Below are 25,350 nucleotides of genomic sequence, written 5' to 3' on the forward strand. Positions count from 1 at the left end.
AACAAAATTATAGCCTCAACATTTAACCATGATGTTCATGTCCATTTATCACTGTTTCCACTTCTGAAACAAACCTGTACATAGAACTTGGTTTTCAAACTTGCTGAGCACAAGCCCCTCATGACAGGAGCTTGTGGGAGCACCTAATGCTGCCTTGCATCACCAATGTTCATGCTTCTGGTTTTGCAGTTACATGAAAGGCACTTACTTTTGCTTGATGTGGTATATGAATAGAAACAGATGATTACATGCATACCTGTTTATGTAGCCAGCCTCTTACTATAACAGGAACATTGGGATTCCTCCTGATAGCTTGATCCCTCTTTCCAAAGCTATGAACTTTGTTTCCAGCCTTCATAACCTGTAAAAAAGTATAATGTAGTGGAGGTTTTAAAACTGTACTGAGACTAATTTCTTATTACAAATAGCCTCACTGCAATAATTCATACTTCATTACACAGAAACAAAGTATTTATAGCATTTTCAAGGGCAAGTAAATAGACAACAATATTTACAACATAGCAAAGTCAATCTTCCACTTTCATCAATGTATCAGTGCCAGGATGGTCTGCTTACTCCCAGCTGAACAGCAGCAGCACTGGTGAATCAAGTCAGAAAGGCAGCACTGCTGAAGTTTCAGTATGCTTGGGAAGTATTTTTGATTGTACTACAAGAGCTGCATGCCTGTTTCTCTCTGCAACTTAGTACAAGTCTCTTACAAACAGGACTTTATGCACATGAATCCTACTCTTGCTCTTCATTGTCCCTGAGGGGTTTGGCTGTTTTTTGTATTCCTTCCTGTTCAAATTCAAATATTGGTAGCTTAATAAATGTTTGAACTTTGATCCGGCAAACAAAAGGAGAAGACAGAGTGATGCTGTTAAGGAAGAAACCTAGATGGCAGTAAGTGGAAATCACAAACTAGGCAATGGTTTGTGTTTTACTGCAACCTCAGTTTTGACACGCGTGAGCAAAATTATTTCAAAAACAAACCAGGAAAGTCTATTGGTCTGTGAAAAAGCGAGAATCTCTGGATGAATAATCTGCCTGTTCTTCTCCAAGTTCAGCACAGTTTGTTACTGCAGTTGCTTTAGGAACCTCAGGTGCACAAACCACCGTTACGTTTGCTCTCACGCCAAGGAAACAGCTGTCCAGATTCGCTGTTTCCTTCCTACAATATCTCTCCTTTGTTTGAATCTCTCCTCCCAGCTGGTCAGGGTACTGACGCTCTGTCATCTACAAGCAAGCAGCAGCTCTGGAAACAAGCACTTTAATCTGATGCAAGGGGTGACACCATAAAAATATTTCAGTGTACTGCCTCCTGCCAGTCAAACAACATCTGGATCAGAAGACAGCATATATAATAACGTGCTAGCAAAATATGATAATTTTAGATGGATTCTGATAATTTTGATGACAGACTTTATCAAGCTGCACTGAATTTCACACATTTCAGTAGACATAAGCACACATCTTAACACAGGATTAAGTTAATGGCAATAATCAGTAAGAAAAAAAAATCCACTTTTTCTTTGGTGCTATAGCATATATAACAGCAACATTAATTTAACACTTGTAAGGAGATATCAAAGGGCAGATTTTACTAGATAGCTTCCCTGCGGTGTGTTTACCAGGAAATAGCATGCTGATTTCTGCTCTGCTGAGAAGTCAGGTGAGCCACATGTCATGGTCATTTCTGTGAAATGCTGTGACACTTCGGAGACACCTTACCTGATACCTCAGAGGAGTCTGGCCAAGAGTTAGTCATGGCCATTGCCCCTGCCACTCGGCTGGCAAGAACTAGTTCACTGTAAAAGCCAGCTGAGAATGGTATCACCAAGATCTCTCAGCCCATTTCTCTGCCATGCATATGCTAAGGCATCAGCTAACAGGCTGTAGAGCGCTAGCTTTGTGAAAATACAGCATGTCAATTACGACCACAAAACTTCTCAGTACTAACTAACAGATCTACAAGCAGCAAATCTGACACTAAAGGAAGAAAGAAAAAAGATGTTTTGGATTTCGTGTTTGCTACTGAAAATATTTCAAATGTGAACCTGTGTCCAAAGATCGCTTTAAATGACCACACAAAGAGGACAGCCAAGCTCTAGATTGTCAGGCTAAGTCATATGTATTTTCTTTTGAGAAAAATGAGAATCAATTGAGTCAAGATTTTAAAAAACCTGTTGCAAAATGTTAGATGTAACAGCTACATTACAAGGGTGATGAAAAACAAGGCCCAAACTATTTATGGCTTTGAAAGTCAAAAATCTGTGCTTTGCACCTGAACAGAAATCAGCTTACAAAAGGTACAGAATTTTCTTTCTCATATTTATCCTATGAAGGATGAATTAACTGAGGTACAACTAAAGTATGGCTGATTTACACATAGAGCAGGGTTCAAATTTGATTTTTTTTTTATCAGATACCTGTCAGTGATAAAGCACTTGGATTCTCTGACCTTACTTAATTTAAAAAAATAAAATAAAATATGGAGACCACAAAATAGAAAAGTTGTCCTTGGACTTGGTCTAAGGACCGACCAATTTCTATTACATAGGAGAAGGAAAAGTTCTCCTAAAGGTGTGCCTTCTGTATCAATATAATATCCATAGTAGAAACAAAGAATAATTCTATAATGCTTTATATCATTTACATTTTCCTATCATATATAGCACTGATCCTCTCATTATGCTCTGGAATAAGACAGTGTAACAGATACTGAATGTCACACCTTGCTAGAATAAAAGGATAGTTTAAAAGAAAATGTATATTTTTGGAACTATTTGTCTGTACTTCAGTACCCTTTTCCTAATTTAAAATATTCTGAAATCATCGTCATGTGTTTTGAAAATGCAGGTCAGAGCAGCTGCCTGTGTCACTGAAGACAAAGAAGCTGCTTTTGACTTCAGTACATGTGTTATGCTGGCTTGTTTGTGAATGACTCGTAAGTTTTTGTAAAAAAACAAAAATGTCAAGAGCCAAAATTTTCAAACTCCTTTTCATCACTGCTTCTTTACAATAACCTCTAGCTGAAGAGGGAAGTTAATAACTTAAGTTATAAAATGGAATTTATTGTTTTTTCTAAAGCGGACAGTAAAAAAAAACAACCAAAAACCCAAATGTAGACAGCCTTCCCCTTGGAACAGATTTTCTAAATAAAAAAAGGAAGACTGTAACTTGGTAAAAATATGCAAATATGTACACATAAGAGAACACTCAACTTGCAACCTACATGGAATTAAAAAAAACACAACACCAAAAACCAGCCCACCTTTCAAAATCATAATCTCTTCCACTGAAAATAATCTCAGTGTTTCACTGATGAATGAACTCATGCATCCTTCTAGTATCTCTAAGAAAACTAGTAAAAAATCCTTTATTTTCACATAGTTAAAACTGAAACTCTCAGAAATCCCTGCTCTTGACATTGAGCATTCATCTACAGTGGCTCTGAACTAAACTGTGTTCTACACTCCAGCTTCAGATAGCCTCACAGAGCTGGCACCATTGCCTATTTCTCTTAACTGTTAAACACGTTCTTTTTTTAACTGCTGCAATCCTCATCAGCTCATCTTGGAAAAACACTTGTAATAATCAGCACCGTTGACAATTCAATTGCTTCTTTTCCACAGAATCCACCCAAAACACACTCTCAAAATGTAGAATCATAGAATAGTTAGGGCTGGAAAGGACACCAAGGTCATCAAGTTCCAACCCCCCCTCCCATGGGCAGGGACACCTCACACTAAACCATGTCACCCAAGGCTCTGCCCAGCCCGGTCTTGAACACCGCCAGGGATGGAGCATTCACAACTTCCCTGGGCAACCCATTTCAGTGCCTCAACACCCTAACAAAAAAGAATTTCCTCCTTATATCCAATCTAAACTTCCCCTGTTTAAGTTTTAACCCATTACCCCTTGTCCTATCACTACAGTCCCTAACGAAGAGTCCCTCCCCAGCATCCCTGCAGGTCCCCTTCAGATACTGGAAGGCTGCTATGAGATCTCCACGCAGCCTTCTCTTCTCCAGGCTGAACAGCCCCAACTTCCTCAGCTGGCTCATGTTCATTTTCTCATTGACCAGCACCCCCAAGTCCTTCTCGGCAGGGCTGCTCTGAATCTCTTCTCTGCCCAACCTGTAGCTGTGCCTGGGATTGCTCCGACCCAGCTGTAGGACCTTGCACTTGGCATGGTTAAACTTCATGAGGTTGGCATCAGACCACCTCAAAAGCGTATCAAGGTCCCTTTGGATGGCATTCCTTCCCTCCAGCATATCAATGTATGTAAGTAATAATATACGCATTACACTGCTATCCTTTATGCTTCTGACTTGGCCAAAGTACTGCGTAGCACAGTAACATTTACAAGTTTCCATTCAGATCATCAGATGCTTTAACAGACTAAATTCTAAACATACCTTACTCTCAAACTGAAATAGATCTTTATTCCTACATATCCTTCATCTGTAATCAATATAAATGGCTTTTAACATGGTTAATAATGTAATTGAATTGGCAATGAACAAGCAGATCTTTGGGACAGACAACAATTGTGGTTTATCAGCCTGTTCTTCTGCTTTTTTTCTCTCAACTCCTCAAATTTCAAAAGGAAGGGTAGATTACATTGGTATAAAGTCTGCAGAAAACTTACTCAGCATCAGCATCAAAACGGTGAGGCTCACCCAAAAAATCTATGTGTATTTCTGCAGAACAGCCCATTTCAGCTGTCTTACAGAATGATGTCTTGTGTATTTATACACACATCAATGAAACATGACATTTTGGCTTTTTTCTTTTTATTCTTTCCAACATGCTCTTATTGTTGTACATGGTTCAAGTGACACTTCGACAGAACACATTAATTTCTCTTTCCACAAAATTATTTATTTCAGAAGTTTTATTAAATCCAAATTCAGACTTTGAACACTGCAACAAGCAAGCCAGATGTCTTCATCTCTTTCATCTTGAACTAAGAATGACAAATCCCCTGTACAGTTGGCAGCTTACCTTCACCCTCCATCCCAAATGGAGTAATCCTTAGCTGTCAACTTTCTGCAGAAGAATCAAGTGCAAAGCCACATACCTGTTCCTGCATTTTCTGATTTGGCACTACTTCAGTGTGCATAGCTCTATATAAAAATCAGTTTGAATTTGGCTGGGATTCCAACACTAATCCTACATGGTTTTGTGATGGCATTCGCAGGGCAAAATTCTGAAAGCATTTAGTAGAAGATAATAATTAGCTATGGGTAGCTAGAAACGTTTGCTGTGAAAGACAGAATATGTCTCTGGCTTCGAGATTGTGTCTCAAGTGTGCATCTGGGAACTCAGTCTTTGAAAGAACGATTACAGAATTTATGGAAGAAAACATTCAGAAATAGAAAAAAGCATCTTAAAATCTACACTCAATGTGCCAAGAATCAACCTCAAAATGGAGGACACAGGTTATTCACTTTATAGCCTTTGTTCTCATTGCCAGCTCACTTCAGTTAAAATTTTGCGTTAGGAATTCAACAGATCTTCCAACTCTACAGAACAACAGGAGTGATTTCAAGCCTGGAAATACATGCAGTGATGAAATAAAGCATGTATAAGATGGACGTTAGCTCTCCATCTCCTTTAGCTGTGCGGTTCTGGTATCTTCAGTGAACTAGCCTTTAGCATACGGGTGACCCTGTAAGTTTTATCCAGTCACCATTTCTGATTTCACTGCTTTGCAAAGCCTGATTGTATCAGTGCAAATATGCTGACAAAGGGAAGCAGAGGGGAAGGTGACAGAGGATGCACGCTTTTTGGCAGAAGTGTGACAATGAAGAAATCCCCAGCTGAAAGTACAGTATCAGGTCCCCATTAAGTTTGCTGATTTGAAGAGTGAAAAAACAAGCCTTGTGCTTTCAAGGCTGGTTTCGGGGGTTTGTTTTTTCAGGAAAAAAAAAAAAAATCAGAATAAGGAGCATAAATACAGCAAATACAAGTGCCCAAGTCCCAGGTACTTTGGTAAGTTCAACTGTTAGAACATCAAAAAGAAATGGATAACTTTATCACATTAAGTGATAATTTAATCACATTAAGTGATAACTTTAGCACATTAAAGATAAATATCTTCTTGAGATTTGACACATGACAGTCTTTGTGTTGATCCAACAACCTATACACTTCAGATCTAAGAAAAAAACTTATTTTATTTTTCTTTTTAGCTTTTCATAGAATTGTTTTAATCTTCCCCAATATTCACCCAAGCATATCAAAACACTAGATTTTAAGTGATTTCAACTCAATAAAATATCTTTGCAGCCAATTTGGCAAAGTCCTATCTTCAACCAAATTACTTAACAGGCTTTGCACTACTGCAGTTTTTCAACAAAACAAAACAAAACTGAGAAGTTGAAAAACTGCAGACAAAGTTAAGAAATCTTATTTCTGCTAATTCTTCCAGTATCCAACCCCTTCCTATTCTTACTGTACTGTAACATATTGTAAGGTCAAAGAAGCATTAAGATAGTTGCTGACACTTCAAGCACAGTGCTCGATTATAGTTTGTGCAGTAATAAACACAGGCCCTTTGTAATGATAAATAATGGATTTTTCTATTATTAAACATTCTGTGTGTGAAAATGGTGTCCTCACTGTTCGTGCACTACAGTGATGGCAGAAAGGGATCCAAGTTGTTACTAGAAAGAGGAACAGCAGTAAGATTTCATGGAAAAGTAATAACTGCAAATTATAATTCCTACTATTCCTAGAACTTTTTGACGTATACACTGGACTGTCAAAAGACTTGCTGGAATACTAGTATTACACATACTTACTTCTGTTCTTAAGAAGCCTCACAATAATTACTCTTTTTCAAATTATCATTCAACACTATCATGTGGATACACAGTGCTCCTATACCTCTTCTTTGAGGTAATTTATTAGACTCCCAGCCTAAGCCCATAGCCCTATTAAAATTAGGTTTAAAATATTACTGGATTAAAGTGACTGAAGTTCTATTCACAAAGCTGAAACAATAGCATTCTTCCTTTACCTTAGAGACAGGTTTTGTATCAACAGCAGATGTAGTTACTGCAGTGGATGTTTCACTGACCATGCTTGAAGGTCTTTGGGTTATCTGTTGCTTGGACATAGATGAATTCTGCCTAGAAAACAAACAAAACCAGATAATCAAAAGCACATTGTTTCAAACAGTCATCTTTGCCTTTTCATATTTAAGAATCACAGTCAGCGAATGAATGACAGGCTACACAAACATTTCCCACACATCCACAGCTTCCTTGGTACTACCCCTATTATTTTGATTTCAGTATTTTTCTAGCAGATCCTGACAGCGACATTTGATGATTGCCATTTTTCTATGTATCAGGAGGAAAAACCCTGCCAAATCTAACAGAGAATCATGATAAAAAAAAGACCACTCTGAAAAGATAAGTCTAATGCAGAGAAACGAAATTTTGCCAATTTTAGAGTTTTGGCTGCAAACATGTGAAAGAGCCAGTACTGGGGAGGGAATGATAGGAGTCAGCACTTTGCAATAACAAACTTTTTAGTTAATATATTAGCATACTGTTAGATCTTTCACTAAATTCATGTTAGCTCTTTAAATCTTCCCAACATATGATTCATACTGAAAAATGAATTATTAAAACACATTTTAAGTGAGATGGCACAATTAATAGCAGGTATTATCAGAAATAAATAACTTCTGAGTCATACGAAGATTTAAGAAACCAGCTCAGATGCAGATACCCATTTAAAGCATAGATGAGATTAATCCTACCATAAGTACCTGTTCAATGTGTAAGAATTCAGAACAAACAGCTACATGCCAAAATGGGGATAAACAGAAGTGCAAAATCCTGTGGAATCCCACATGCAGGTTGTGAAGAGAAGCCTCAGCAGCCAAGCTTGACAACTTTTCAACCAAACCCACAGGCAGTATTTTCAAAAATCAGTAACAACATAGTTTAGTGAATTATATGTAAGGAACAAGTAGCAATACAGTCACATCAGAAAACCAAAACAAATCAAACTATTAAACATCTATGATTTTCCTTTTCACATTTCAGCAATTCACCAAAGCCATTTAATACAGAGTAATTGTGAGCAGTTACCACTCATAAGAACAGAGAAGAACTCATGACTGTGGTAGCTCAACACAAGGTTTAGCTGAGGACAAGGTGTTTGCCATCATTGCTCTTCCTCAGTTACAACCTAAACAATTGTCTGTCCAAAAGCTTTTATAATTGATTTGGTGTCAGGGAAAGCATATTTTTCCATTTGTGACCACAAAGTTTCAATTAAGCTTGCAAGGAAATAACACAACTTTGATCCCATTTCCTTTATGCCTCCCTTATCTGTCATGAATCCCTTCCTTCTTTCTAACTTTCATACATAAGTCCAAGTCCAAAATACCAGAACAAGCTACAGCAAGTCCCTAAAATCCCTGGCCAGCCTTCAATGCACAAGAGCTTCATTACATCAGTTTGAGTCAATTTGCCTAACCTCCCATAGACCAAGTCTCCTACTTCAGTGTTTAATCAACTTTAGGAATATACAGTTTCAGCAACAGGCAGATTAAGACACTTCCCATATCTAATGCTGCCTAAGCTATTTCTGTTGATCAACCAGTTTTATTATCTGCTTTGACTCTGTTTTTACTTGTTCCCTTTCCACTTTACAAACTTTCAAAACAGATAGAAAATGCAGACTTGCAACATGCCCGCATCTTACTTGGCTTTTCTTAATATTTATCATCAAAAAGGTTCCATTTCCCTGCTCAAGGCAACTAAACTGAGAGTAGGAATTTCAATAAGGGAGGAACACTAACAGGGATGTGACAGAGAATTTTAATCTGCTTCAAGATCAATTGAAAGCATTAGATTTTATATCTTTAATAAGGCCACTAGAAATGAGTGGCAAACCTATGAAAACAAAACATAACCAAGGAAAAGGTTTGGGCTTAGAAGACACAAAATTTCTCTTCTTTCCTTAAGGTTTATATTGTTTACAATGTCCACAATACAAACTACTGAGTTTTGTTCTGTAGGACAGTCACAGGATACTGTCCAGATACTCACTGTGGCAAGGAGGGAGGAAATAAAGTAGTGGGGGAAGAGGAGAGAGGATTTAACATACATGTCCAGAACAATAGTTTGGTTAAATAATTTTTTTTCCTTTTACCAGTAGCTATTTCAGAGAGAACCAACTGTCTCAGGAAAGACAAAAAAAGAACAATAACATTTAAGCTTCAACAAATTTGAATTAATTTTTCTAATAAATTATTTGTATGGGAATTAATATGGGAAGAAAAATAACCCCAGAGGAATGGGTTTAATCTACAAGTTCAACTCTGATTGCACAGATTTTCATTATTCCAAAAGATACTGTTTCACATTGGTTAAAATACTGCAGCTAAAGAAAAACAGTAAAAAATTTAGAACTGGAGAGGAAGATAAGCTTTATACGTTTTTAACAAGACCATCACTATAAAAAAAATCCTAATGAAATACAGAACACTAAATTCAATTTCCTAGCATTTGTAATGTTGACATTTAAGCAATTTCTCTTCTAGTTGCTACTGAAAATGACCACTGCCAATAAATCATGCTGTCCTTTTCTAGTAGCATCAAGATTAATGACGAACTTCAACTTCACAAGGGAAAAGATGTTTTTTAAAAAATGTGAGGTTGTTGCCATGTGGAAGAACTCAAATAGTCAGGAAAATGAGACAGCAAGTCCATTGAAAGAGAAAACACATTATTATTCTCCTACAAAACATTTCTGGCAGCCAACACTTGAGATCCAAACTTTCCATAAATGATATGTAATAGAAAACCCTAAACAATACTGAAGTTAATTTAATTATTTGTATATGCTATTTCAAGGATAAAATAAGATTTGTTGCATGAAATCAAAACATAACAAAACTCATGAATTCACATCTCTTAATTGCTAATTAATACTCTCAGCCTGGTTTTGAAAGCAAATAAAAATATGCAGAATTACCTGAAATATCCCAGGATGTTAATGGAGTTAACACTGTTCTGACCGTATTTACGGATTCATCTTTAAACATAAGTGACTATAGCGTTATTTCTCTGCATTCAGAAACATTTGTTCAAATCACCATTACCAATGATGTTTGATAACATCTGTTATCCAACAGTTCATTCTGTCTTGGTCATAGTGATGTTTTTGTCTATTTGCAGGACAGTTTGTTTACTGCCTCCCCCAAGGGTGTGCAGACATATGCAAAATTGCAGTATGTACATTCAGAGATCCAGTCCCTTCTAAATATTTTAAAATACTTGAAAATAACACTTTATGTTGTACCTCCTGTCAAGCAACATCCTGATCTACTTAAACAATGCTAGTAAGGCTACAGAAATCATTTACCACCTAAAATATCTACATGGCCAATATTTGGCTTATTAAAACAAACACTGAACAATGACAACAACAAAAAAAATTTAATACACCAGTAGCCCATAATGAGAACAAAATACGACAGAACACACTCCTTGTCTCTAAAAGATCATGAAGATTAGTTGACTTAGAAGATCCACATTCATACCAGCAACATAAAAAGTTTCTTTTGTTGGAACTATATACAACTCAAAAATATCATGTCAATCTAGTTTTAAGTCTAGTAAATTTACTATTCAACTAGATAAAAAAAAAAAATCTGTCCTAGTATTTCTATACATGTAAACATGGCAGATATTTCTTTGGGGGTTGGCTGAGTTTCCTCCATTCTCTCCACCTGGTATTTTTGCTGCTATAGCAACAAAATGCAATAGACAAAATAAGACAGCTCTCTCCACAGAGGTGATACACAGGCTTTAGCAGCTGCACGAAAAACACGCAAAAAAAGAGGATGACTCTCATTGGATTAAGCACAAAATATTTTTTTACCTATTTTTTTACATTTATGTTAAAATCTTACCTTTTTTAACTTTAACGTGCTATCTTCTCATTTGCAAACATACTATTACAGATACATGGTAAAGCTTCTAATACACAACTACTAGTATTTACCAACAGGTACAATTCAATACATGGCTATAAGTGCCTGCTGCTTCCTTTTGGTATACAATTATTAAAGATCTGTTACTTAAAGAAAGATAAGAGAGAAGAAATGTAAACATTACATACACCTAACCTAAGTAACTGTATCATCGACTTTTCAAAGGAATGCACATGTAACAATGTGGTTAAAGTAAATCTAACACCTGTCCAGCAGCCTTAGCATAGAATCATAGAATAGTTAGGGCTGGAAAGGACACCAAGGTCATCAAGTTCCAACCCCCCCTCCCATGGGCAGGGGCACCTCACACTAAACCATGCCACCCAAGGCTCTGCCCAGCCCGGCCTTGAACACCGCCAGGGATGGAGCATTCACAACTTCCCTGGGCAACCCATTCCAGTGCCTCACCACCCTAACAAAAAAGAATTTCCTCCTTATATCCAATCTAAACTTCCCCTGTGTAAGCTTTAAGCTGTTACCCCTTGTCCTATCACTACAGTCCCCAACGAAGAGTCCCTCCCCAGCATCCCTGTAGGTCCCCTTCAGATACTGGAAGGCTGATATGAGGTCTCCACACAGCCTTCTCTTCTCCAGGCTGAACAGCCCCAACTTTCTCAGCCTATCTTCATACGGGAGGTGCTCCAGTCCCCTTATCATCCTCGTGGCCCTCCTCTGGACTTGTTCCAACAGTTCCATGTCCTTTTTATGTTGAGGACACCAGAACTGCACACAATTTTCCAAGTGAGGTCTCAGGAGAGCAGAGGGGCAGGATCACCTCCTTCAACCTGCTGGTCATGTTCCTTTTGATGCAGCCCAGCATATGGTTGGCTTTCTGTGCTGCAAATGCACACTGACGCTGGCTCATGTTCATTTTCTCATAGACCAACATGCCCAAGTCCTTCTCCACGGGGCAAAAGATAACGCAGCTCAAGTTACAGATTCCAGACAATGTGCTATGTTTTCATCCTGCAGTTACAACAGAGTTAAGGAAATCAGATTTTGGCTTAAAAAGCAGAATTGATGTGATATTACTTAAAAAGGGAAATGCCTTAGGAAAAACAGTAGTGAAATACAGTCTCAGCCTTCTACTGAAAGTATCCAAGTTGTCATTTCATCAAGTGAAACAAGGGCGTCTGGTTCACAACTGACTCATAATCAAGCTAAAATTACACAGAATCATAGAATCATAGAATAGTTAGGGTTGGAAAGGACCTTAAGATCAAGTTCCAACCCCCCTGCTATGGGCAGGGATACCTCACACTAAACCATGCCACCCAAGGCCTCGTCAAACCTGGTCATTATTGGTATCATTTTCCAAAACTTCTTTTCAAATCTTTTTGACTGAAGATTGCTTCCTGGATAACAAATGGCCAGAGCAGTCCACACATTTGTCATTCCTAATTACTGTAAATTAGTTTTCTGATGTTAAATGTGTCCTTTCAATAGATAAGTTAGTTGCAGCCTGAACAAGTTTGTGCTTAAGCCCACCCACCCACCCCATCCCACCCACCACTAATTCCCAGTCAATATGTTGTGACCACTCCTGGATTTGTCATTAATCATAAATTAGAATCAACTTGTAACATCACAACAGCACTGAAGAACAAATTGCCTTTTATGAAATCCTACTACTTCAGAGAGGATTCTTTATCTGTAAGACAAAAGTACACTTGGTCAAAAGGATCCCATGATGGAAAGTTTCCACAGACCTTGTAAATCCAGAGACTATCCTTCCAACCGTGTTCTGTTTGTGAAAGTCATTTCATCACAAGGTATGATCTGCAACACTGATTCCAAACTAATATACAATCCATACAAACACACACCAAAACCATTTCCACACAAATCCCTGATGCCTGAGGGAAAATAACTGAAAACATGGCATAACTCCATTACAATTCCTGGGCCTAAAGACAGGGAGGTGCTAATAGCTCCTTATTTCAGCAGACACCCACAATGCGTCAACAGTGTCATTGGACAGGAATTCAGATACAACTGTGATGAACAGCACTGGTGTAAAACCCACACTGTCGCATAGAAGCAGTACAAAACTTAGGAAACCAGAGCATCCCACACACTTGAAAATGACACCTTTAAAGCAATTTTAACTGATATCTTAAAACCATCTAATTTTAAAAACACTCTGTATGTACTTCAGGCCAATAATAAAGCTTAGAAAAATGTTCTTCCGATAACTGTCTCCTGAGTAGTCACTATACACATACTCCTCTCTATATCCTTTCACCCATTCCCTCATCTTTTAGAACATTAATCTTACTACATTGTAAGATTTTTCCTGCTTTTGATACCATCTCAGTATGAGTAACTAAAGTCTAGAGATGACAAGTTGTGCCCATTCATCTGACTGCCCTCCAAATAAACACCTTCATTTCTCTTAAAAAAAAAATTCTACCGTACACAAAAAGTCACTCAAACTATGTCATCACCAGCACGTTGTTCTTTCACTTCTGCCTGTAATATTTTATCTGCTACTGAGATTACAAAAGCAGAAACAGTGTGGCAAACCCAGGGAGGCACTCAGAGGAGTTTTAGCCAAACACCTGTTTTTCCTTACACATGTACAAATCTTCTTTGTATTAAATATGACTGGACCTTTACAACAGAGTAATTAAAAAAATCAATTAACAGGTGGAAGCTGGAACATAGATGGACAGTGGCTGTTGTCCAGACTGCCTTTGAGATTTGCTCCATTCCAAGATACCTGTTCTCCTCACTAAATGAATTGGAGCAGCTCCTCTGGATACCTGTCATGAGCCAAATCCCTCCGAGCAGCAAGCCATCCGCATACCATGTAACACCTGGGGTGACCTCCAGCTCGGTAGCTGTCCTGCAGTCTTTGTGCAAAGGCCTCTTCCATACACTGCAAAATATGTTCAACATCCTATATCACACTGGTTCGCAGCAGGTGCCTTAACATAGCACTGGCCCTTGGACTTGTTTTGGGCTTGGGGAAGGGCAGTTCAGTGTCTCAAGGTTGTTCCAGAACCTCTGAGCAGAGACCTATGCAGTCATGCTCTACTTTTCTCTCCAAGTCCACAAGAGAAGACATTGTCCTCAGTCTCCTGGCAGTCTTGCATGCTCCTTCTCTGAGCCTCCTTTCTCTTGATTTTACAGTGCTTTAAATTAAATGTAAAGCGAATTAGATGTTACACGATTTGAAACATAAAGCATTAAGAATTGTATGGTCAGCCATACAAACCACCAATCCAGGCCACTACAGCCTGCTGCCAGCCTCTGTGACACATGAAGGGCTGAAGGCTGCTTAAATAGTGTTAGAAGATTAGGCTGGAAAGGGAAAAGCTATCTGGTGTTGTCCCATTCTCTTGCCCTTTGGAGTGGTTTTAGAAGTAATGTAAAACTTTCTCCTAGACTCCATCTAGGGAAGATATCCAGTCATCCCATTACAGAAGGGATTACAGGAGCAATCTAGCATGCAGGATGATAGGAGTAGACAGGGAGTGATCCAGTGAACCATCAAAATGCCCAGATACGCCACTTTGAACACATGCATTTCTTCTTTTTTTTTTTTTTAATAATCAGACAATCAAGATAAAATGTGCTGGAAACCCATGGATGTTATTCCATTGCTCTAGAATACATTGAAAAATGCCTAATCAACCTTTATATTTATTTTTTTTTTTTTATATACTAGCCCAAGATAGGGAATGTAGAAAACCTAAAACCTAAGAAAACCATGGAATTACAATGGAAACAAGTAATATTTTGTGCATTACAATTTCAGTACAAACCTACCAGTTTGTTCTAAAGACACTTTACATTTATGTTCTCTATGTCTGATATTTCTATAAGGCTAAAGCAGCATTGCTTAAGTATCCTATTTATATTGTCTTTTTTGCTTGCTTATTGGGGAGTGGCGGTTCTTTGGTTTTGTTTTTTATAAAGATCTGGTAAAGATTTTCTCTCAAGCCCTAGCATGGAACAGTGCTAAAATCAAAAACATCACAATGAGAAGTAAATTTTTAAGCATAAACCATATCAATGACATTTTTTTCTACGAAAAGAAGAACTGCCAAAATACTAAACTACAGCAGGTAAAACTACTTACTCTTCTCGCAAAATAAATTCAATATTTTCTGGAGAAACCTGTCCTGTCACAGGATGTCTAAATGACGTGGTCTGCTGATTATGGCTGAAATGAAAAAAAAAAGAAAAAAAAAAAAGAAAAGAAAAAGGAAATTAATATTACTAAATATGGCAAAATATATCTATGACCTCTAAAAGGAAGAACTTTTTACATTGAAGCTTTGCTGCTGCGACTCCAGAAATGAAACATATTTCTGATGTACTTTTAAGAAATGTTTTCAGCTCCTTCCTGCATTCTTGTTGCCTTTGTCAATGACACACTGTACCATTTAATTATTAAACAGGTTAATGTTTTAAAAGAAAGCTAGTTGCAATCCTTAGTTAGGGAGACACAGTTGAATTTATGATTATCTACACCTGATGGTTAGCAAATTATTTAAGCATAACATAGAAATGACACCACATAAATTACTGATTTGTTCTTCTGTAAATGTCACAGACTAGAACCAGTAAAATAATTAAAAATGTCACTTGACATTTTACACAATTTGTAATATTTAATAAGATCACTGACAGATTTTGTAGAAGCTATTTGTTGCATGCTTTTTTTTTTCCTCTAGTATGGAATTTCTTCAATGTTATTTCCCTTACACCTCAATGCAGAGGTTTATATAACCTTAGCCATTCAGCTGCATGGCGAATATAAACATAATTTAGTATTTCATTTCATCTGAGTTGAATTAGAGTCTGGATTTTCCATCAACTATCCCTTCAGAGTACTATCTAGCTGTTTTGCAATGCTCAGAGAAATAGTGCTATCTATTAAAGACAATTATTGTATCTGTGTAACTGTACTCATATAATGCAAAAATACAGAGTGAAGAAAGCTTATTTCAAGATAAACTGATAGTCTTCCCTCCCCTCCAAAGTCAGTCATTTCAATTAATTGTATAGAGAACACAAGACAATTTCTAGATTCTCATACGTCATAAGCCCTTTGTTATGCAGGCCTGTCAAAAGAAACATCTAGAAAACCCGTGAAAATCACAAATTTTAAAGAAATAAGAAACCAAAGTTCTTACTTTGGCTACAATTAGAAAGGTTGCGGCTGACATGCAGTTAAGGAGACTTAGAATTATACGAAGTAATGAACCAAGAGCTCACTTATATAAGGTTCTGATTTTTTTATGGGTTTAGTTCACAATAGTTAGGTAAACAACATCCAAAACTAGAATTCCCATCAAATGCAGAAAAATATCATTGAGTATGTTCAGAAAACAAACATAGTAAGACCTCAAAGATCCAAAAATGAACACTTCATCATTTTCTTTTTTTTTTTTTTTCATTTTAGAGAAGATTTGGGTTTAACTGTCTAGCACTGCAGGATTTCCACCAGGAATAGAATAAGATATAAAAAAAATATTTCGGGGTTTCAAAGTAATGAAATTCCAAAGCAATAACACTTTTTCAGTAAAGGACATCTAAAAATCAAACAGCTCACGCAGCCATAACATTCAAATGTAAATAGTTCAGAACATGCCTTGATTTTAAAAAACCAAACACAACCTAGCAAAACACACCACCAAAAGCAACCACCGAATGCAATAAACACACACACCTCCAAAAACACCCTCTCCAAAATCAAACAAATAAAAAAACCCACCAGAAAATCAAACAAACCACAAATTACTCACATAAAGTCCCACTTACACCATGAATGGCAAAGGATGTTTTCTGTGTTATGAACTTTTCACCCCTTTTTCCAATATGCCTTGCTACGAGATGTCGTATATAAGGGACCAATAAAGCAAACATTTTCAATAATAAACTGAAAGCTGTGACAACTTATGTTACATGAAAGGACTTTTTCCAGCCTCACCTATTGCAAAAATCCTAACCCTATAGCCACTAAAAACTGTGAACAAGATATTACTTCATTAACTACCCCATGGCACCAGCAACAGCATTCACTCCCTAGGCTGGTGAGAACTGACCTCTGCTACAGAAGTGGGTTAATGAAGTTCCTTTGCAGTTTCTAACTCTTCAGTTTTCCTTTGAAATCCGAGATCAGGAGAAAGTATTTCCATTAAGCCTGCAGTGTAACATGTACAAAGCAACCATCATCTTTTTCTCACAAAAGGACTGAGGAGTATTGTTTTAGAAACAAGCATTTTTATGTGAGTTCATATTCAAATTTTGGGTATATATCCAAAGAAATAAACAGAAACTTGAAGATGTTTTCAAAGAAAATAATACCTAAGTATAAAAATAACATTTACCACACCATCCCATTTTAAGCTGAAAGTCTTTCAAATCAGGACTGAAGCAGTCTGTTAGCCTCTGATATTTAGGCCAGGAGTACTAACTAAAATGCAGATACATTGTTAGCTTTAAAAAAAAGAAAGTACCTTGTCAGCTTTATTCTCTAGAGGCAAATATATAATGGGCTGCATCAAAAGAAGCGTGACCAGCAGGTCGAAGGAGGTGATCCTGCCCCTTTACTCTGCTCTCATGAGACCTCACTTGGAGTATTGTGTACAGTTCTGGTGTCCTCAACATAAAAAGGACATGGAACTGTTGGAACAAGTCCAGAGGAGGGCCACGAGGATGATCAGGGGACTGGAGCACCTCCCGTATGAAGACAGGCTGAGGAAGTTGGGGCTGTTCAGCCTGGAGAAGAGAAGGCTGCTTGGAGACCTCATAGCAGCCTTCCAGTATCTGAAGGGGGCCTATAGGGATGCTGGGGAGGGACTTTTCATTAGAGACTGCAGTGACAGGACAAGGGGTAACAGGTTAAACAGGGGAAGTTTAGATTGGATATAAGGAGAAGTTCTTTACTGTGAGGGTGGTGAGGCACTGGAATGGGTTGCCCAGAGAGGCTGTGAATGCTCCATCCCTGGTGGTGTTCAAGGCCGGGTTAGGCAGAGCCTTGGATGACATGGTTTAGTGTGAGGTGTCCCTGCCCACGGCAGGGGGGTTGGAACTAGATGATCTTAAGGTCCTTTCCAACCCTAACTGTTCTATGATTCTAAACTGTCAACAAGCTCTCATCTGAAGGCTTCTAAATTCACCAAGCCTTCCAAAGGTGAATTAGTCCTGTTGCTGAAATTACTAACAGACTAAATATTACTTGCCAATAATAAAAGTTACAGCTGGAAAGCATACATTTCTTCAATATCTGAACAACTGCATTTTGGGACAAGTTTTGCACTTTGAATAGTAAGAGCAGTGAAACAGAAGGATAATTTCTTTACTACATAAAATGCACATGGTGATTCCCAGCCAAGGAGAAGGCATAAAAACCCAAAACTTTCTGCAAATCTGCAGCCTCAATATACTTAGGACTTGACTGGGAAGACAGAAATTAAACCACTGCCACTAATAGTTAGTGTTGCAGACACATAGTGGTTTATTTGAACTTGAAAAGTGAGAGTTTAAGTGTTTTGCCTCGCAGGATTCATTAAGAATAAGCAATACTATTTAAAACAATCTATGCAACAGATGGCTAATGCCCTGCAACAAGGAATTATATAGCAGGGAGACTTTTGTCTACAATGAGAGCAGGCAAACACAGAACAGGTTGCCTAGCAAGACTGTGGAATCTCCATCCTCGGAAAAAATCTGAAACATGGCCAGGTAAGACCCTGAGCAACTGAATCGGACTTTGTAAATTAGCTCCAACTTTAAGTTGGCCTAGCTGCGAACAGGAGCAGCTGGGTCAGATGGGGCCAGAGGTTCTTTCCAACTTAAACTATTCTGTTCTGTCTGCTGCTCCCTCCATCCTTCTCTGCAAATATAATTTAAATCTTAAAATACCTTTGAAGCCTTCCCAGTATTTAAATAAACATATTCTGAGAATATCAGTAGTACCTCGTTTTGATCAGAACAAGAGAAACTGTAGTATTAGACTTACAGATTTAGATTTTGGTTTTTGTTGTTTTCATATCCTTTAAATATTTGCTTCACAGTAATACCTGCTTACACAAAAATAATTACAATAATGTCTCCAGTGGTAGTGACCTAGTAAACTTGTTGCAGTGAAAGTTCTCCCTCCTTTCCAAGCACAAACCAAGAAAAGACTTAGTCCAGTTGTTCTCCAGACACATCAGCCAATCAAGACTCTCAGTAGTTCCTTCAAATAGCAACTGCTGTACGTGTTTCTATTGTCCAGAAATCTACCATTCATAACAGGCACAATAAATGAGCCTTAATAAAAGGACACAATGTGCTGCTTTACTCTTCATGCCCCTTTTTTTTTTTAATCTCCCACTAGAGAAAACAAAACTGGGAAAGCTTATGATGCTTCACCATGTGAATTCTGAACACTGTGTAACCTGCATCGGTACACCACCATTCATGTGAAATGCCAAGCTAACTTTTCTAGTAAAACTATGAATTTTCCATGTGATAAATTATGCCATTTTCCCTAGTAATCATCTTTTAATTGTAACAGTTTTGTATTACTCTGATTTTGTATAATTATTAATCAACTTAACCACCAAGGCAAAGCAAGTATGAAAACATCAAAAATTCATGCAAAAATTACATTCACAAGCATCTACCACTACCATCATTATTAAATTACACTATAGACCATTTAAAAGTACTTCTGAATTTCAAAACTACAGAACACCATTTTCCAAGGCTTGTTCTTGGTTTGTGTCTTGGGTTCAGCAGTAGCACTCATTTTTTCTCCTTCTTAGTAGGTGGTGCAGTGCTGTGTTTTTGACTTTCGGCCTGGGAACAGCACTGATAATACTGATGGTTTTAGTTGTTGCTAAGTAACGTTTAGTCTGACCAAGGACTTTCTGGGTCTCATGCTCTGCCAGGGAGGAGAGGAACTGGGAGGAAGCAGAGACAGGACACCTGAATCAAACTAGCCAAAGAAGTATTCCATACCACAACACGTCATGCTCAGGATATAATCGAGAGTTACCCGGAAGGGCTAGATCACTGCTTGGTCGGGCTGGGTATCAATGGGTATTGTATTCTCTTCCCTTGTTATTTCCCTTATCATCATTATTATTGGTGGTAGCAGTAGTGATTTGTGTTATACCTTAATTACTGGACTGTTCTTATCTCAACCCGTGGGAGTTACGTTCTTTTGATTCTCCTCCCCCTCCCTCTTGGGGGGAGGGGGGAAGAAAGGTGGGGACTGAGCGAAAGGGCTGTGTGGCTGACTTACGGCCTGGGCTTAAACCATGACAGTTTGTAATAGTTAAGACTCAGACTTTTCATAACAGAGTCACAGTTCAAACACCAGTTCTTTCTCATTAGATATTACAAGACAAATTCTACCATTTCACAGCATGCGTACACAACACTTACAAACATAAGTGTGGGCAGTCACCCACTGCATTAAGACCGATGTACTGTAGCAGTTTAGAAAGACTCAAGACGTTCAAGACGTGAACAGAGTTATCTGGCTAACATTAGCCACATGTGAAAGCATGCTGTTTGAGCACCTAATGTAATTTTTTAAGTTGGCCCTGGGTTCAGGAGGTGGAACCAGATGACCTTACAAAGTGGATGATTACTCCTGCTGGGCGGATGGGAGTGATGATATGATAACACCTTTCTGCTCACCATCAGCACGCATCCTAAAACGTTTCTCAGGTGTTGATTAAGTCTGCAAATTTTACATTGCCAATCCTTTGTTTGCACTAACCTAACCTACAATATGATGAAATTTAAGTGATTTAAGCACAGGAAAACCACACAATTACAATCTAGTCTCCATTCTTATAGTGCAATTGACATAGGCAGGCATTTTTAACTGCATGGATACTTTTGCAGAACTCCTAATTACACGACTTCACCTATTCAGGGGGTTGTGGTTTTTTTCTCTTTTTTTTTTTTCTTTCATTTCATTTTGTATTGAAGTCAAAGCCAGGTTTTAATAATTAACTTTTGGACATGACTGATGCTGATGACCTTTCATTTGAAGTCAAGCAAGTTTATAGACTGCCTCTAGAGTAATCTACATGCCCAGGCAGATGAAGTTGAAATGTACAAATCAACTACTGATTGAATCTACATCACATTAACAAATCTATAGTTGCAAGAATAATTCATGCTGTCATTGGACAGACTGCTCTATAAATTATTATAAGCCTTTTTTAGAGTACTTATTTTCCACATAGGCTGATGGTTTTACACTTACCTGCAAGACCAGATAAGCGTTAACACCTTTATATTGAATTCCCCATTGATGATAGTTATGCAGGAGCACCCAAACTTCTACAGGGAGTTACTGGTATAAAAGGAGAACTCATAGAGTGAAGAACTGCTGTTCAACCAGGAAACTGTTACTCCAAACAAGAGAAAGTGCTTGCATCCAACCAGGCAAACAGCCAGGCATACTATGCTTTATTTCATAACATATTTCTGAAATATATCAATAGCTTCAAAATAGTTCCAGCATTGCCTTCCAAGTAACTTTTAGATACTTGCTTTCAGAATTAGCTAGAAAGAATATCAATGAGTAGTCCAACGAAATCAGTGCCATCAAAGTTCTGCAAATAATGTTATTAGAAGAAAAATGCAGTGTAATACAGATTTAATTTGGAAGAATTGACAACAAAACCAAAAAATTGTATTACACATGCAATAGCATCACTTCAAGCTGGAAGCACACAAAACCCCATCTTCTCAAGATACTAAATGTTATCCCCATTTCAAAATAATAGTGTGTCTCCTCAGAATTTCATTCAAATCCTTGCTGCACTGTAATCAGCGTCTGGAAGACCTTCTTAGGGCCAAAATTTCACCCCTTTATACAGTGTTTTAACCTATAAACTACTGCATGAGAATCACAAAGTGATTGTTTCAAATCTCACACCCTCCTTATGCTATCACCCTGAGAATTCACAAGTGTTCAGTTATTTATTGAGAATACAATTCTGGAACTATCTTGAGCAGCAATGTCTGTGACTACAATCAGTCAACACAAGAGCCTGTGCTTATACAGACAGTTAAGGGGACAGCTGGCATGACATCAGATTAGATCGTAAACTGACAGTCATGCTCTCACATAGCATCCTTCCTTCTACCTAGCTCACTTATGATAAGGTGAAAAATGAACTGCAAGTTTCTTTGGAACTAAGTCAATCTTTTTTTCCTGTCTTAATGAACTACAAAAAATAATTTATACTACCCAATAGTAATATTGGCAGGAAAGGTTTTGTTGTTAATGAACATCCTTGTTAGAACAGATCTAATAAATCAATGGTAAACTAATATGAAAAATGCCACAGAATCACTACAGAGATATTTCATCACTAAAAGAATAGATAAAAGATGAATATACTATCATCACAAGATCATCACAGATTTCCATAAGTAATACAGGCTGAAGTCATCTCCTTATTCTCAGTTCCTTTTGATGCATATCAGGAGGCATCATCAGGTTTCTATTAACTCACAAAAAACACATTCAAGTAACTTGAAATTAAGGAAGTGTGTTAAGGTTTTAAAGACAAGGAACTCCTTAGAAAACAGAACATTCCTGAAAAGTGAAATTTGATTCTATTTCCTTACTTCTGCAGTTTAGGAAAATTACAGTCTCTGCCTTCAAAATTGAAAATTAAATCTAAAAATTCTCTGATCACAGAAAAATAAAATTATAAAGGTAAAACCTCACATTATTATATCACATCATCTTAATTCAGGCTTCAAACTCACTTAAGACTGTTTCTGTCTTTCCCACTAAAGTATTTGAAGATTGTCAGGCAATTCTCCATCAAACTCCAAAATAAAATCTAGTACCTTTAAAACTATCTATCTAAATTAATTTGGAACTTTACTACCTAACAAAAGCAATCTTTTAGAGACAATGAAACATCACTAATGTCACAATAATAATGTGTGTGTATATATAGATAAATAATGTGTATAATATATATAAATAATGCGTAACATATATATATATATACACACACACACATACACACACACAACCCCCCTCTTGTGTCCAATGCTGGCACAGATATTTCAGCAATAACTATGACTTCCATAGGATTAAAGGGTTGGGACAAATGATCCCAGCAGTCCAATTTCATGCAGCAACTCTGAAGACAGATGCTCACGTAGAAAGCAAGTTTGTTTTTTTAATCAAACATTTTGGGAAGTATGGAGGTATTTGATTTTCCACCGGGGGTCACTGGTATGACAGGAAAGCAGCAACTTAACTTTTTCACTACTCAGTTTTGTACTACACATAAAGCAGCACTTGCCCTAAAGCCATTCACACAAAAGAACTATGTAAACCTAATGTAACCACCTTACAGCAGCAGAGTTGCAGAACAGTTAGACGTGAAATGCTGCTATAAACCAACCCTGCCACAAGGCAACAACATACAGAGAGCAACATGTGACATTACTTATTTCTTCTGGATCCGCTACACAAACTAAATCAATAAATTTACTAACAACAAAAAAAGTAATGATTCCATCCCTGGCAGTGTTCAAGGCCAGGTAGGACAGAGCCTTGAGCGACATGGTCTAGGGTGAGGCGTCCCTGCCCATGGCAGGGGGGTTGGAACTAGATAATCTTAAGGTCCTTTCCAACCCTAATTATTCTATGATGTCACTAAGTAATATGATTAAAACACTCTGGGTAAAAGTAGCATACCCTCAAATTCCAATGTCAACCGCAATTTGAAGAGTTTGGTGAGGAAGCAGTACAACAGGGATTGCCTTATAAGCATAGTATTTTGGGAAAAGTACTTAAGGGAAGCTTTACACACAAAAAAGTATTTCTGTCAGTTTTTATGCCATAACAAAACTGTTCAAAATAAAAGAGATATTCATATGCATAGTATCTAAAATTCCCAACAGACACCGAATTCCCCCAGCAGTCCTACTTGAACACATTTTACTTTGCTGCAAAGACTTACATAATAATAGACACTATGATCCACATTGTTCTAAACATGAGAACAAAGACAAGTTTTCCAGCATTCAGCTTTCATCTAAGTAACAAGCCATACAGTGAAGAAAGTTGAAACAATTTAACGCAACATCTATGAAAACTGAATAAAACAGCTTCCAAAAAATTTTATTCCTCTGCCATGTAATAATAGCCTCAAAATATTTCCTCTTCATCGGCTTTTTAATGATGAAGACAGATTTCAGTTTCTTAAGACAAGCACACTTCTGATGCATAGTAAGAAAAAGTGATTATCAGAGGACAATACTGCAGACTGAACCTTGCTGTGTGGTGTGCCCTTGGACAATGTGGAAACACACTACCCCTTTCCCTAAAATTGAAATGTTTTATCTACAACATATACCATGGGAATGAAGTTTTAATCAAACACCATTTTCTTACAAAATCACATGTGGCTAGAACAGAATTTAAGAATTACAGCTGGTATCCATCAAGTTCTCTCAGGCCTACAGTCTAGAATACTCTACCTAATTTCAAACCTCCTTGTACTGGAAACGCATCATCAAACTGAAGCAAATTCAACATAGGGGCACCAAGACAGTCAGGAGTGCTGAGGAGAGGCTGAAGGAGCCAGCTTTGCTCGGCCTGGAGAAAGAACAGATTCAGGGGGACCCACCAGCAGCCTCCTGCAAGGAGGTAATCAAGAAGTCTCTTCACAGTAGTGCACAATGGGAGTACAAGAGCGAACAGGCACAAATTGAAACAGGAGAACTTCAGACTGCATGTAGGAGAAAGTTTTTCACCATGAGGATATGAAGATGCACCATGAGGATGGTAAAGTACTGGAACAGATTGCCCAGGGAGGTTGTGTAGCCTCCACAAGGTTTTCAACACCTGAAGGAGAAAGACTTGAGCAATCCTCTCTGACCTCACTACTGACCTTGCCTTGAGCAGGAGCACTAGAGGCCTCCTCAGGTCTCACCCAAACCAAATTGTCCTATTACCATAAGGTTGGGTATAGTTCCTGCTTCTACCACAAAGTGGGAAAAAAAAATCCAAAAAAAAAAAAAAAAACCAAAACAACCAAAAAAACCCATGCAATCAAAACACACACACACAAAAGTTTCACAGAATAGAATAATGCAAAAACTCCACATCACGTAGGGAGAAAAACTCAAAACAGCATTACATTAAAACCTGTTTTTTTCCTTCAACCTTTAATAACTGAATGAATTAACTTTATCACCAAATAATTAAATCCAAAGTCTACATTTTACTAATAAGTATTCCATGAAGGAAGAGAATTTATGTAGCCTGACTTCCTGCGGCTATGTGCTTCTTATCTTACAGGACACCATGTTCCAACC

The 25,350-nt window shown here is 37.7% G+C and overlaps 1 protein-coding gene across 1 annotated transcript in view; it reads right to left on the bottom strand.

The window, feature by feature from the left end:
- Positions 1-25,350, bottom strand: part of PLEKHA7 (pleckstrin homology domain containing A7) — a 163,823-nt gene that overhangs the window by 55,600 nt on the left and 82,873 nt on the right. The window contains exons 4-6 of the mRNA XM_061464260.1: positions 15,116-15,199; positions 7,030-7,141; positions 257-361 (exon numbers count right to left, since the gene is read on the bottom strand). Coding sequence (XP_061320244.1) covers positions 257-361; positions 7,030-7,141; positions 15,116-15,199 — 301 coding nt within the window. The remainder of the gene's footprint in view (positions 1-256; positions 362-7,029; positions 7,142-15,115; positions 15,200-25,350) is intronic.

The sequence above is a fragment of the Pezoporus flaviventris genome, unplaced genomic scaffold (assembly GCF_033815535.1).
Source record: "Pezoporus flaviventris isolate CSIRO_AGI_PZ_B2104156 unplaced genomic scaffold, CSIRO_AGI_Pfla_v1 ptg000036l, whole genome shotgun sequence".
Lineage (NCBI taxonomy): Eukaryota > Metazoa > Chordata > Aves > Psittaciformes > Psittacidae > Pezoporus > Pezoporus flaviventris.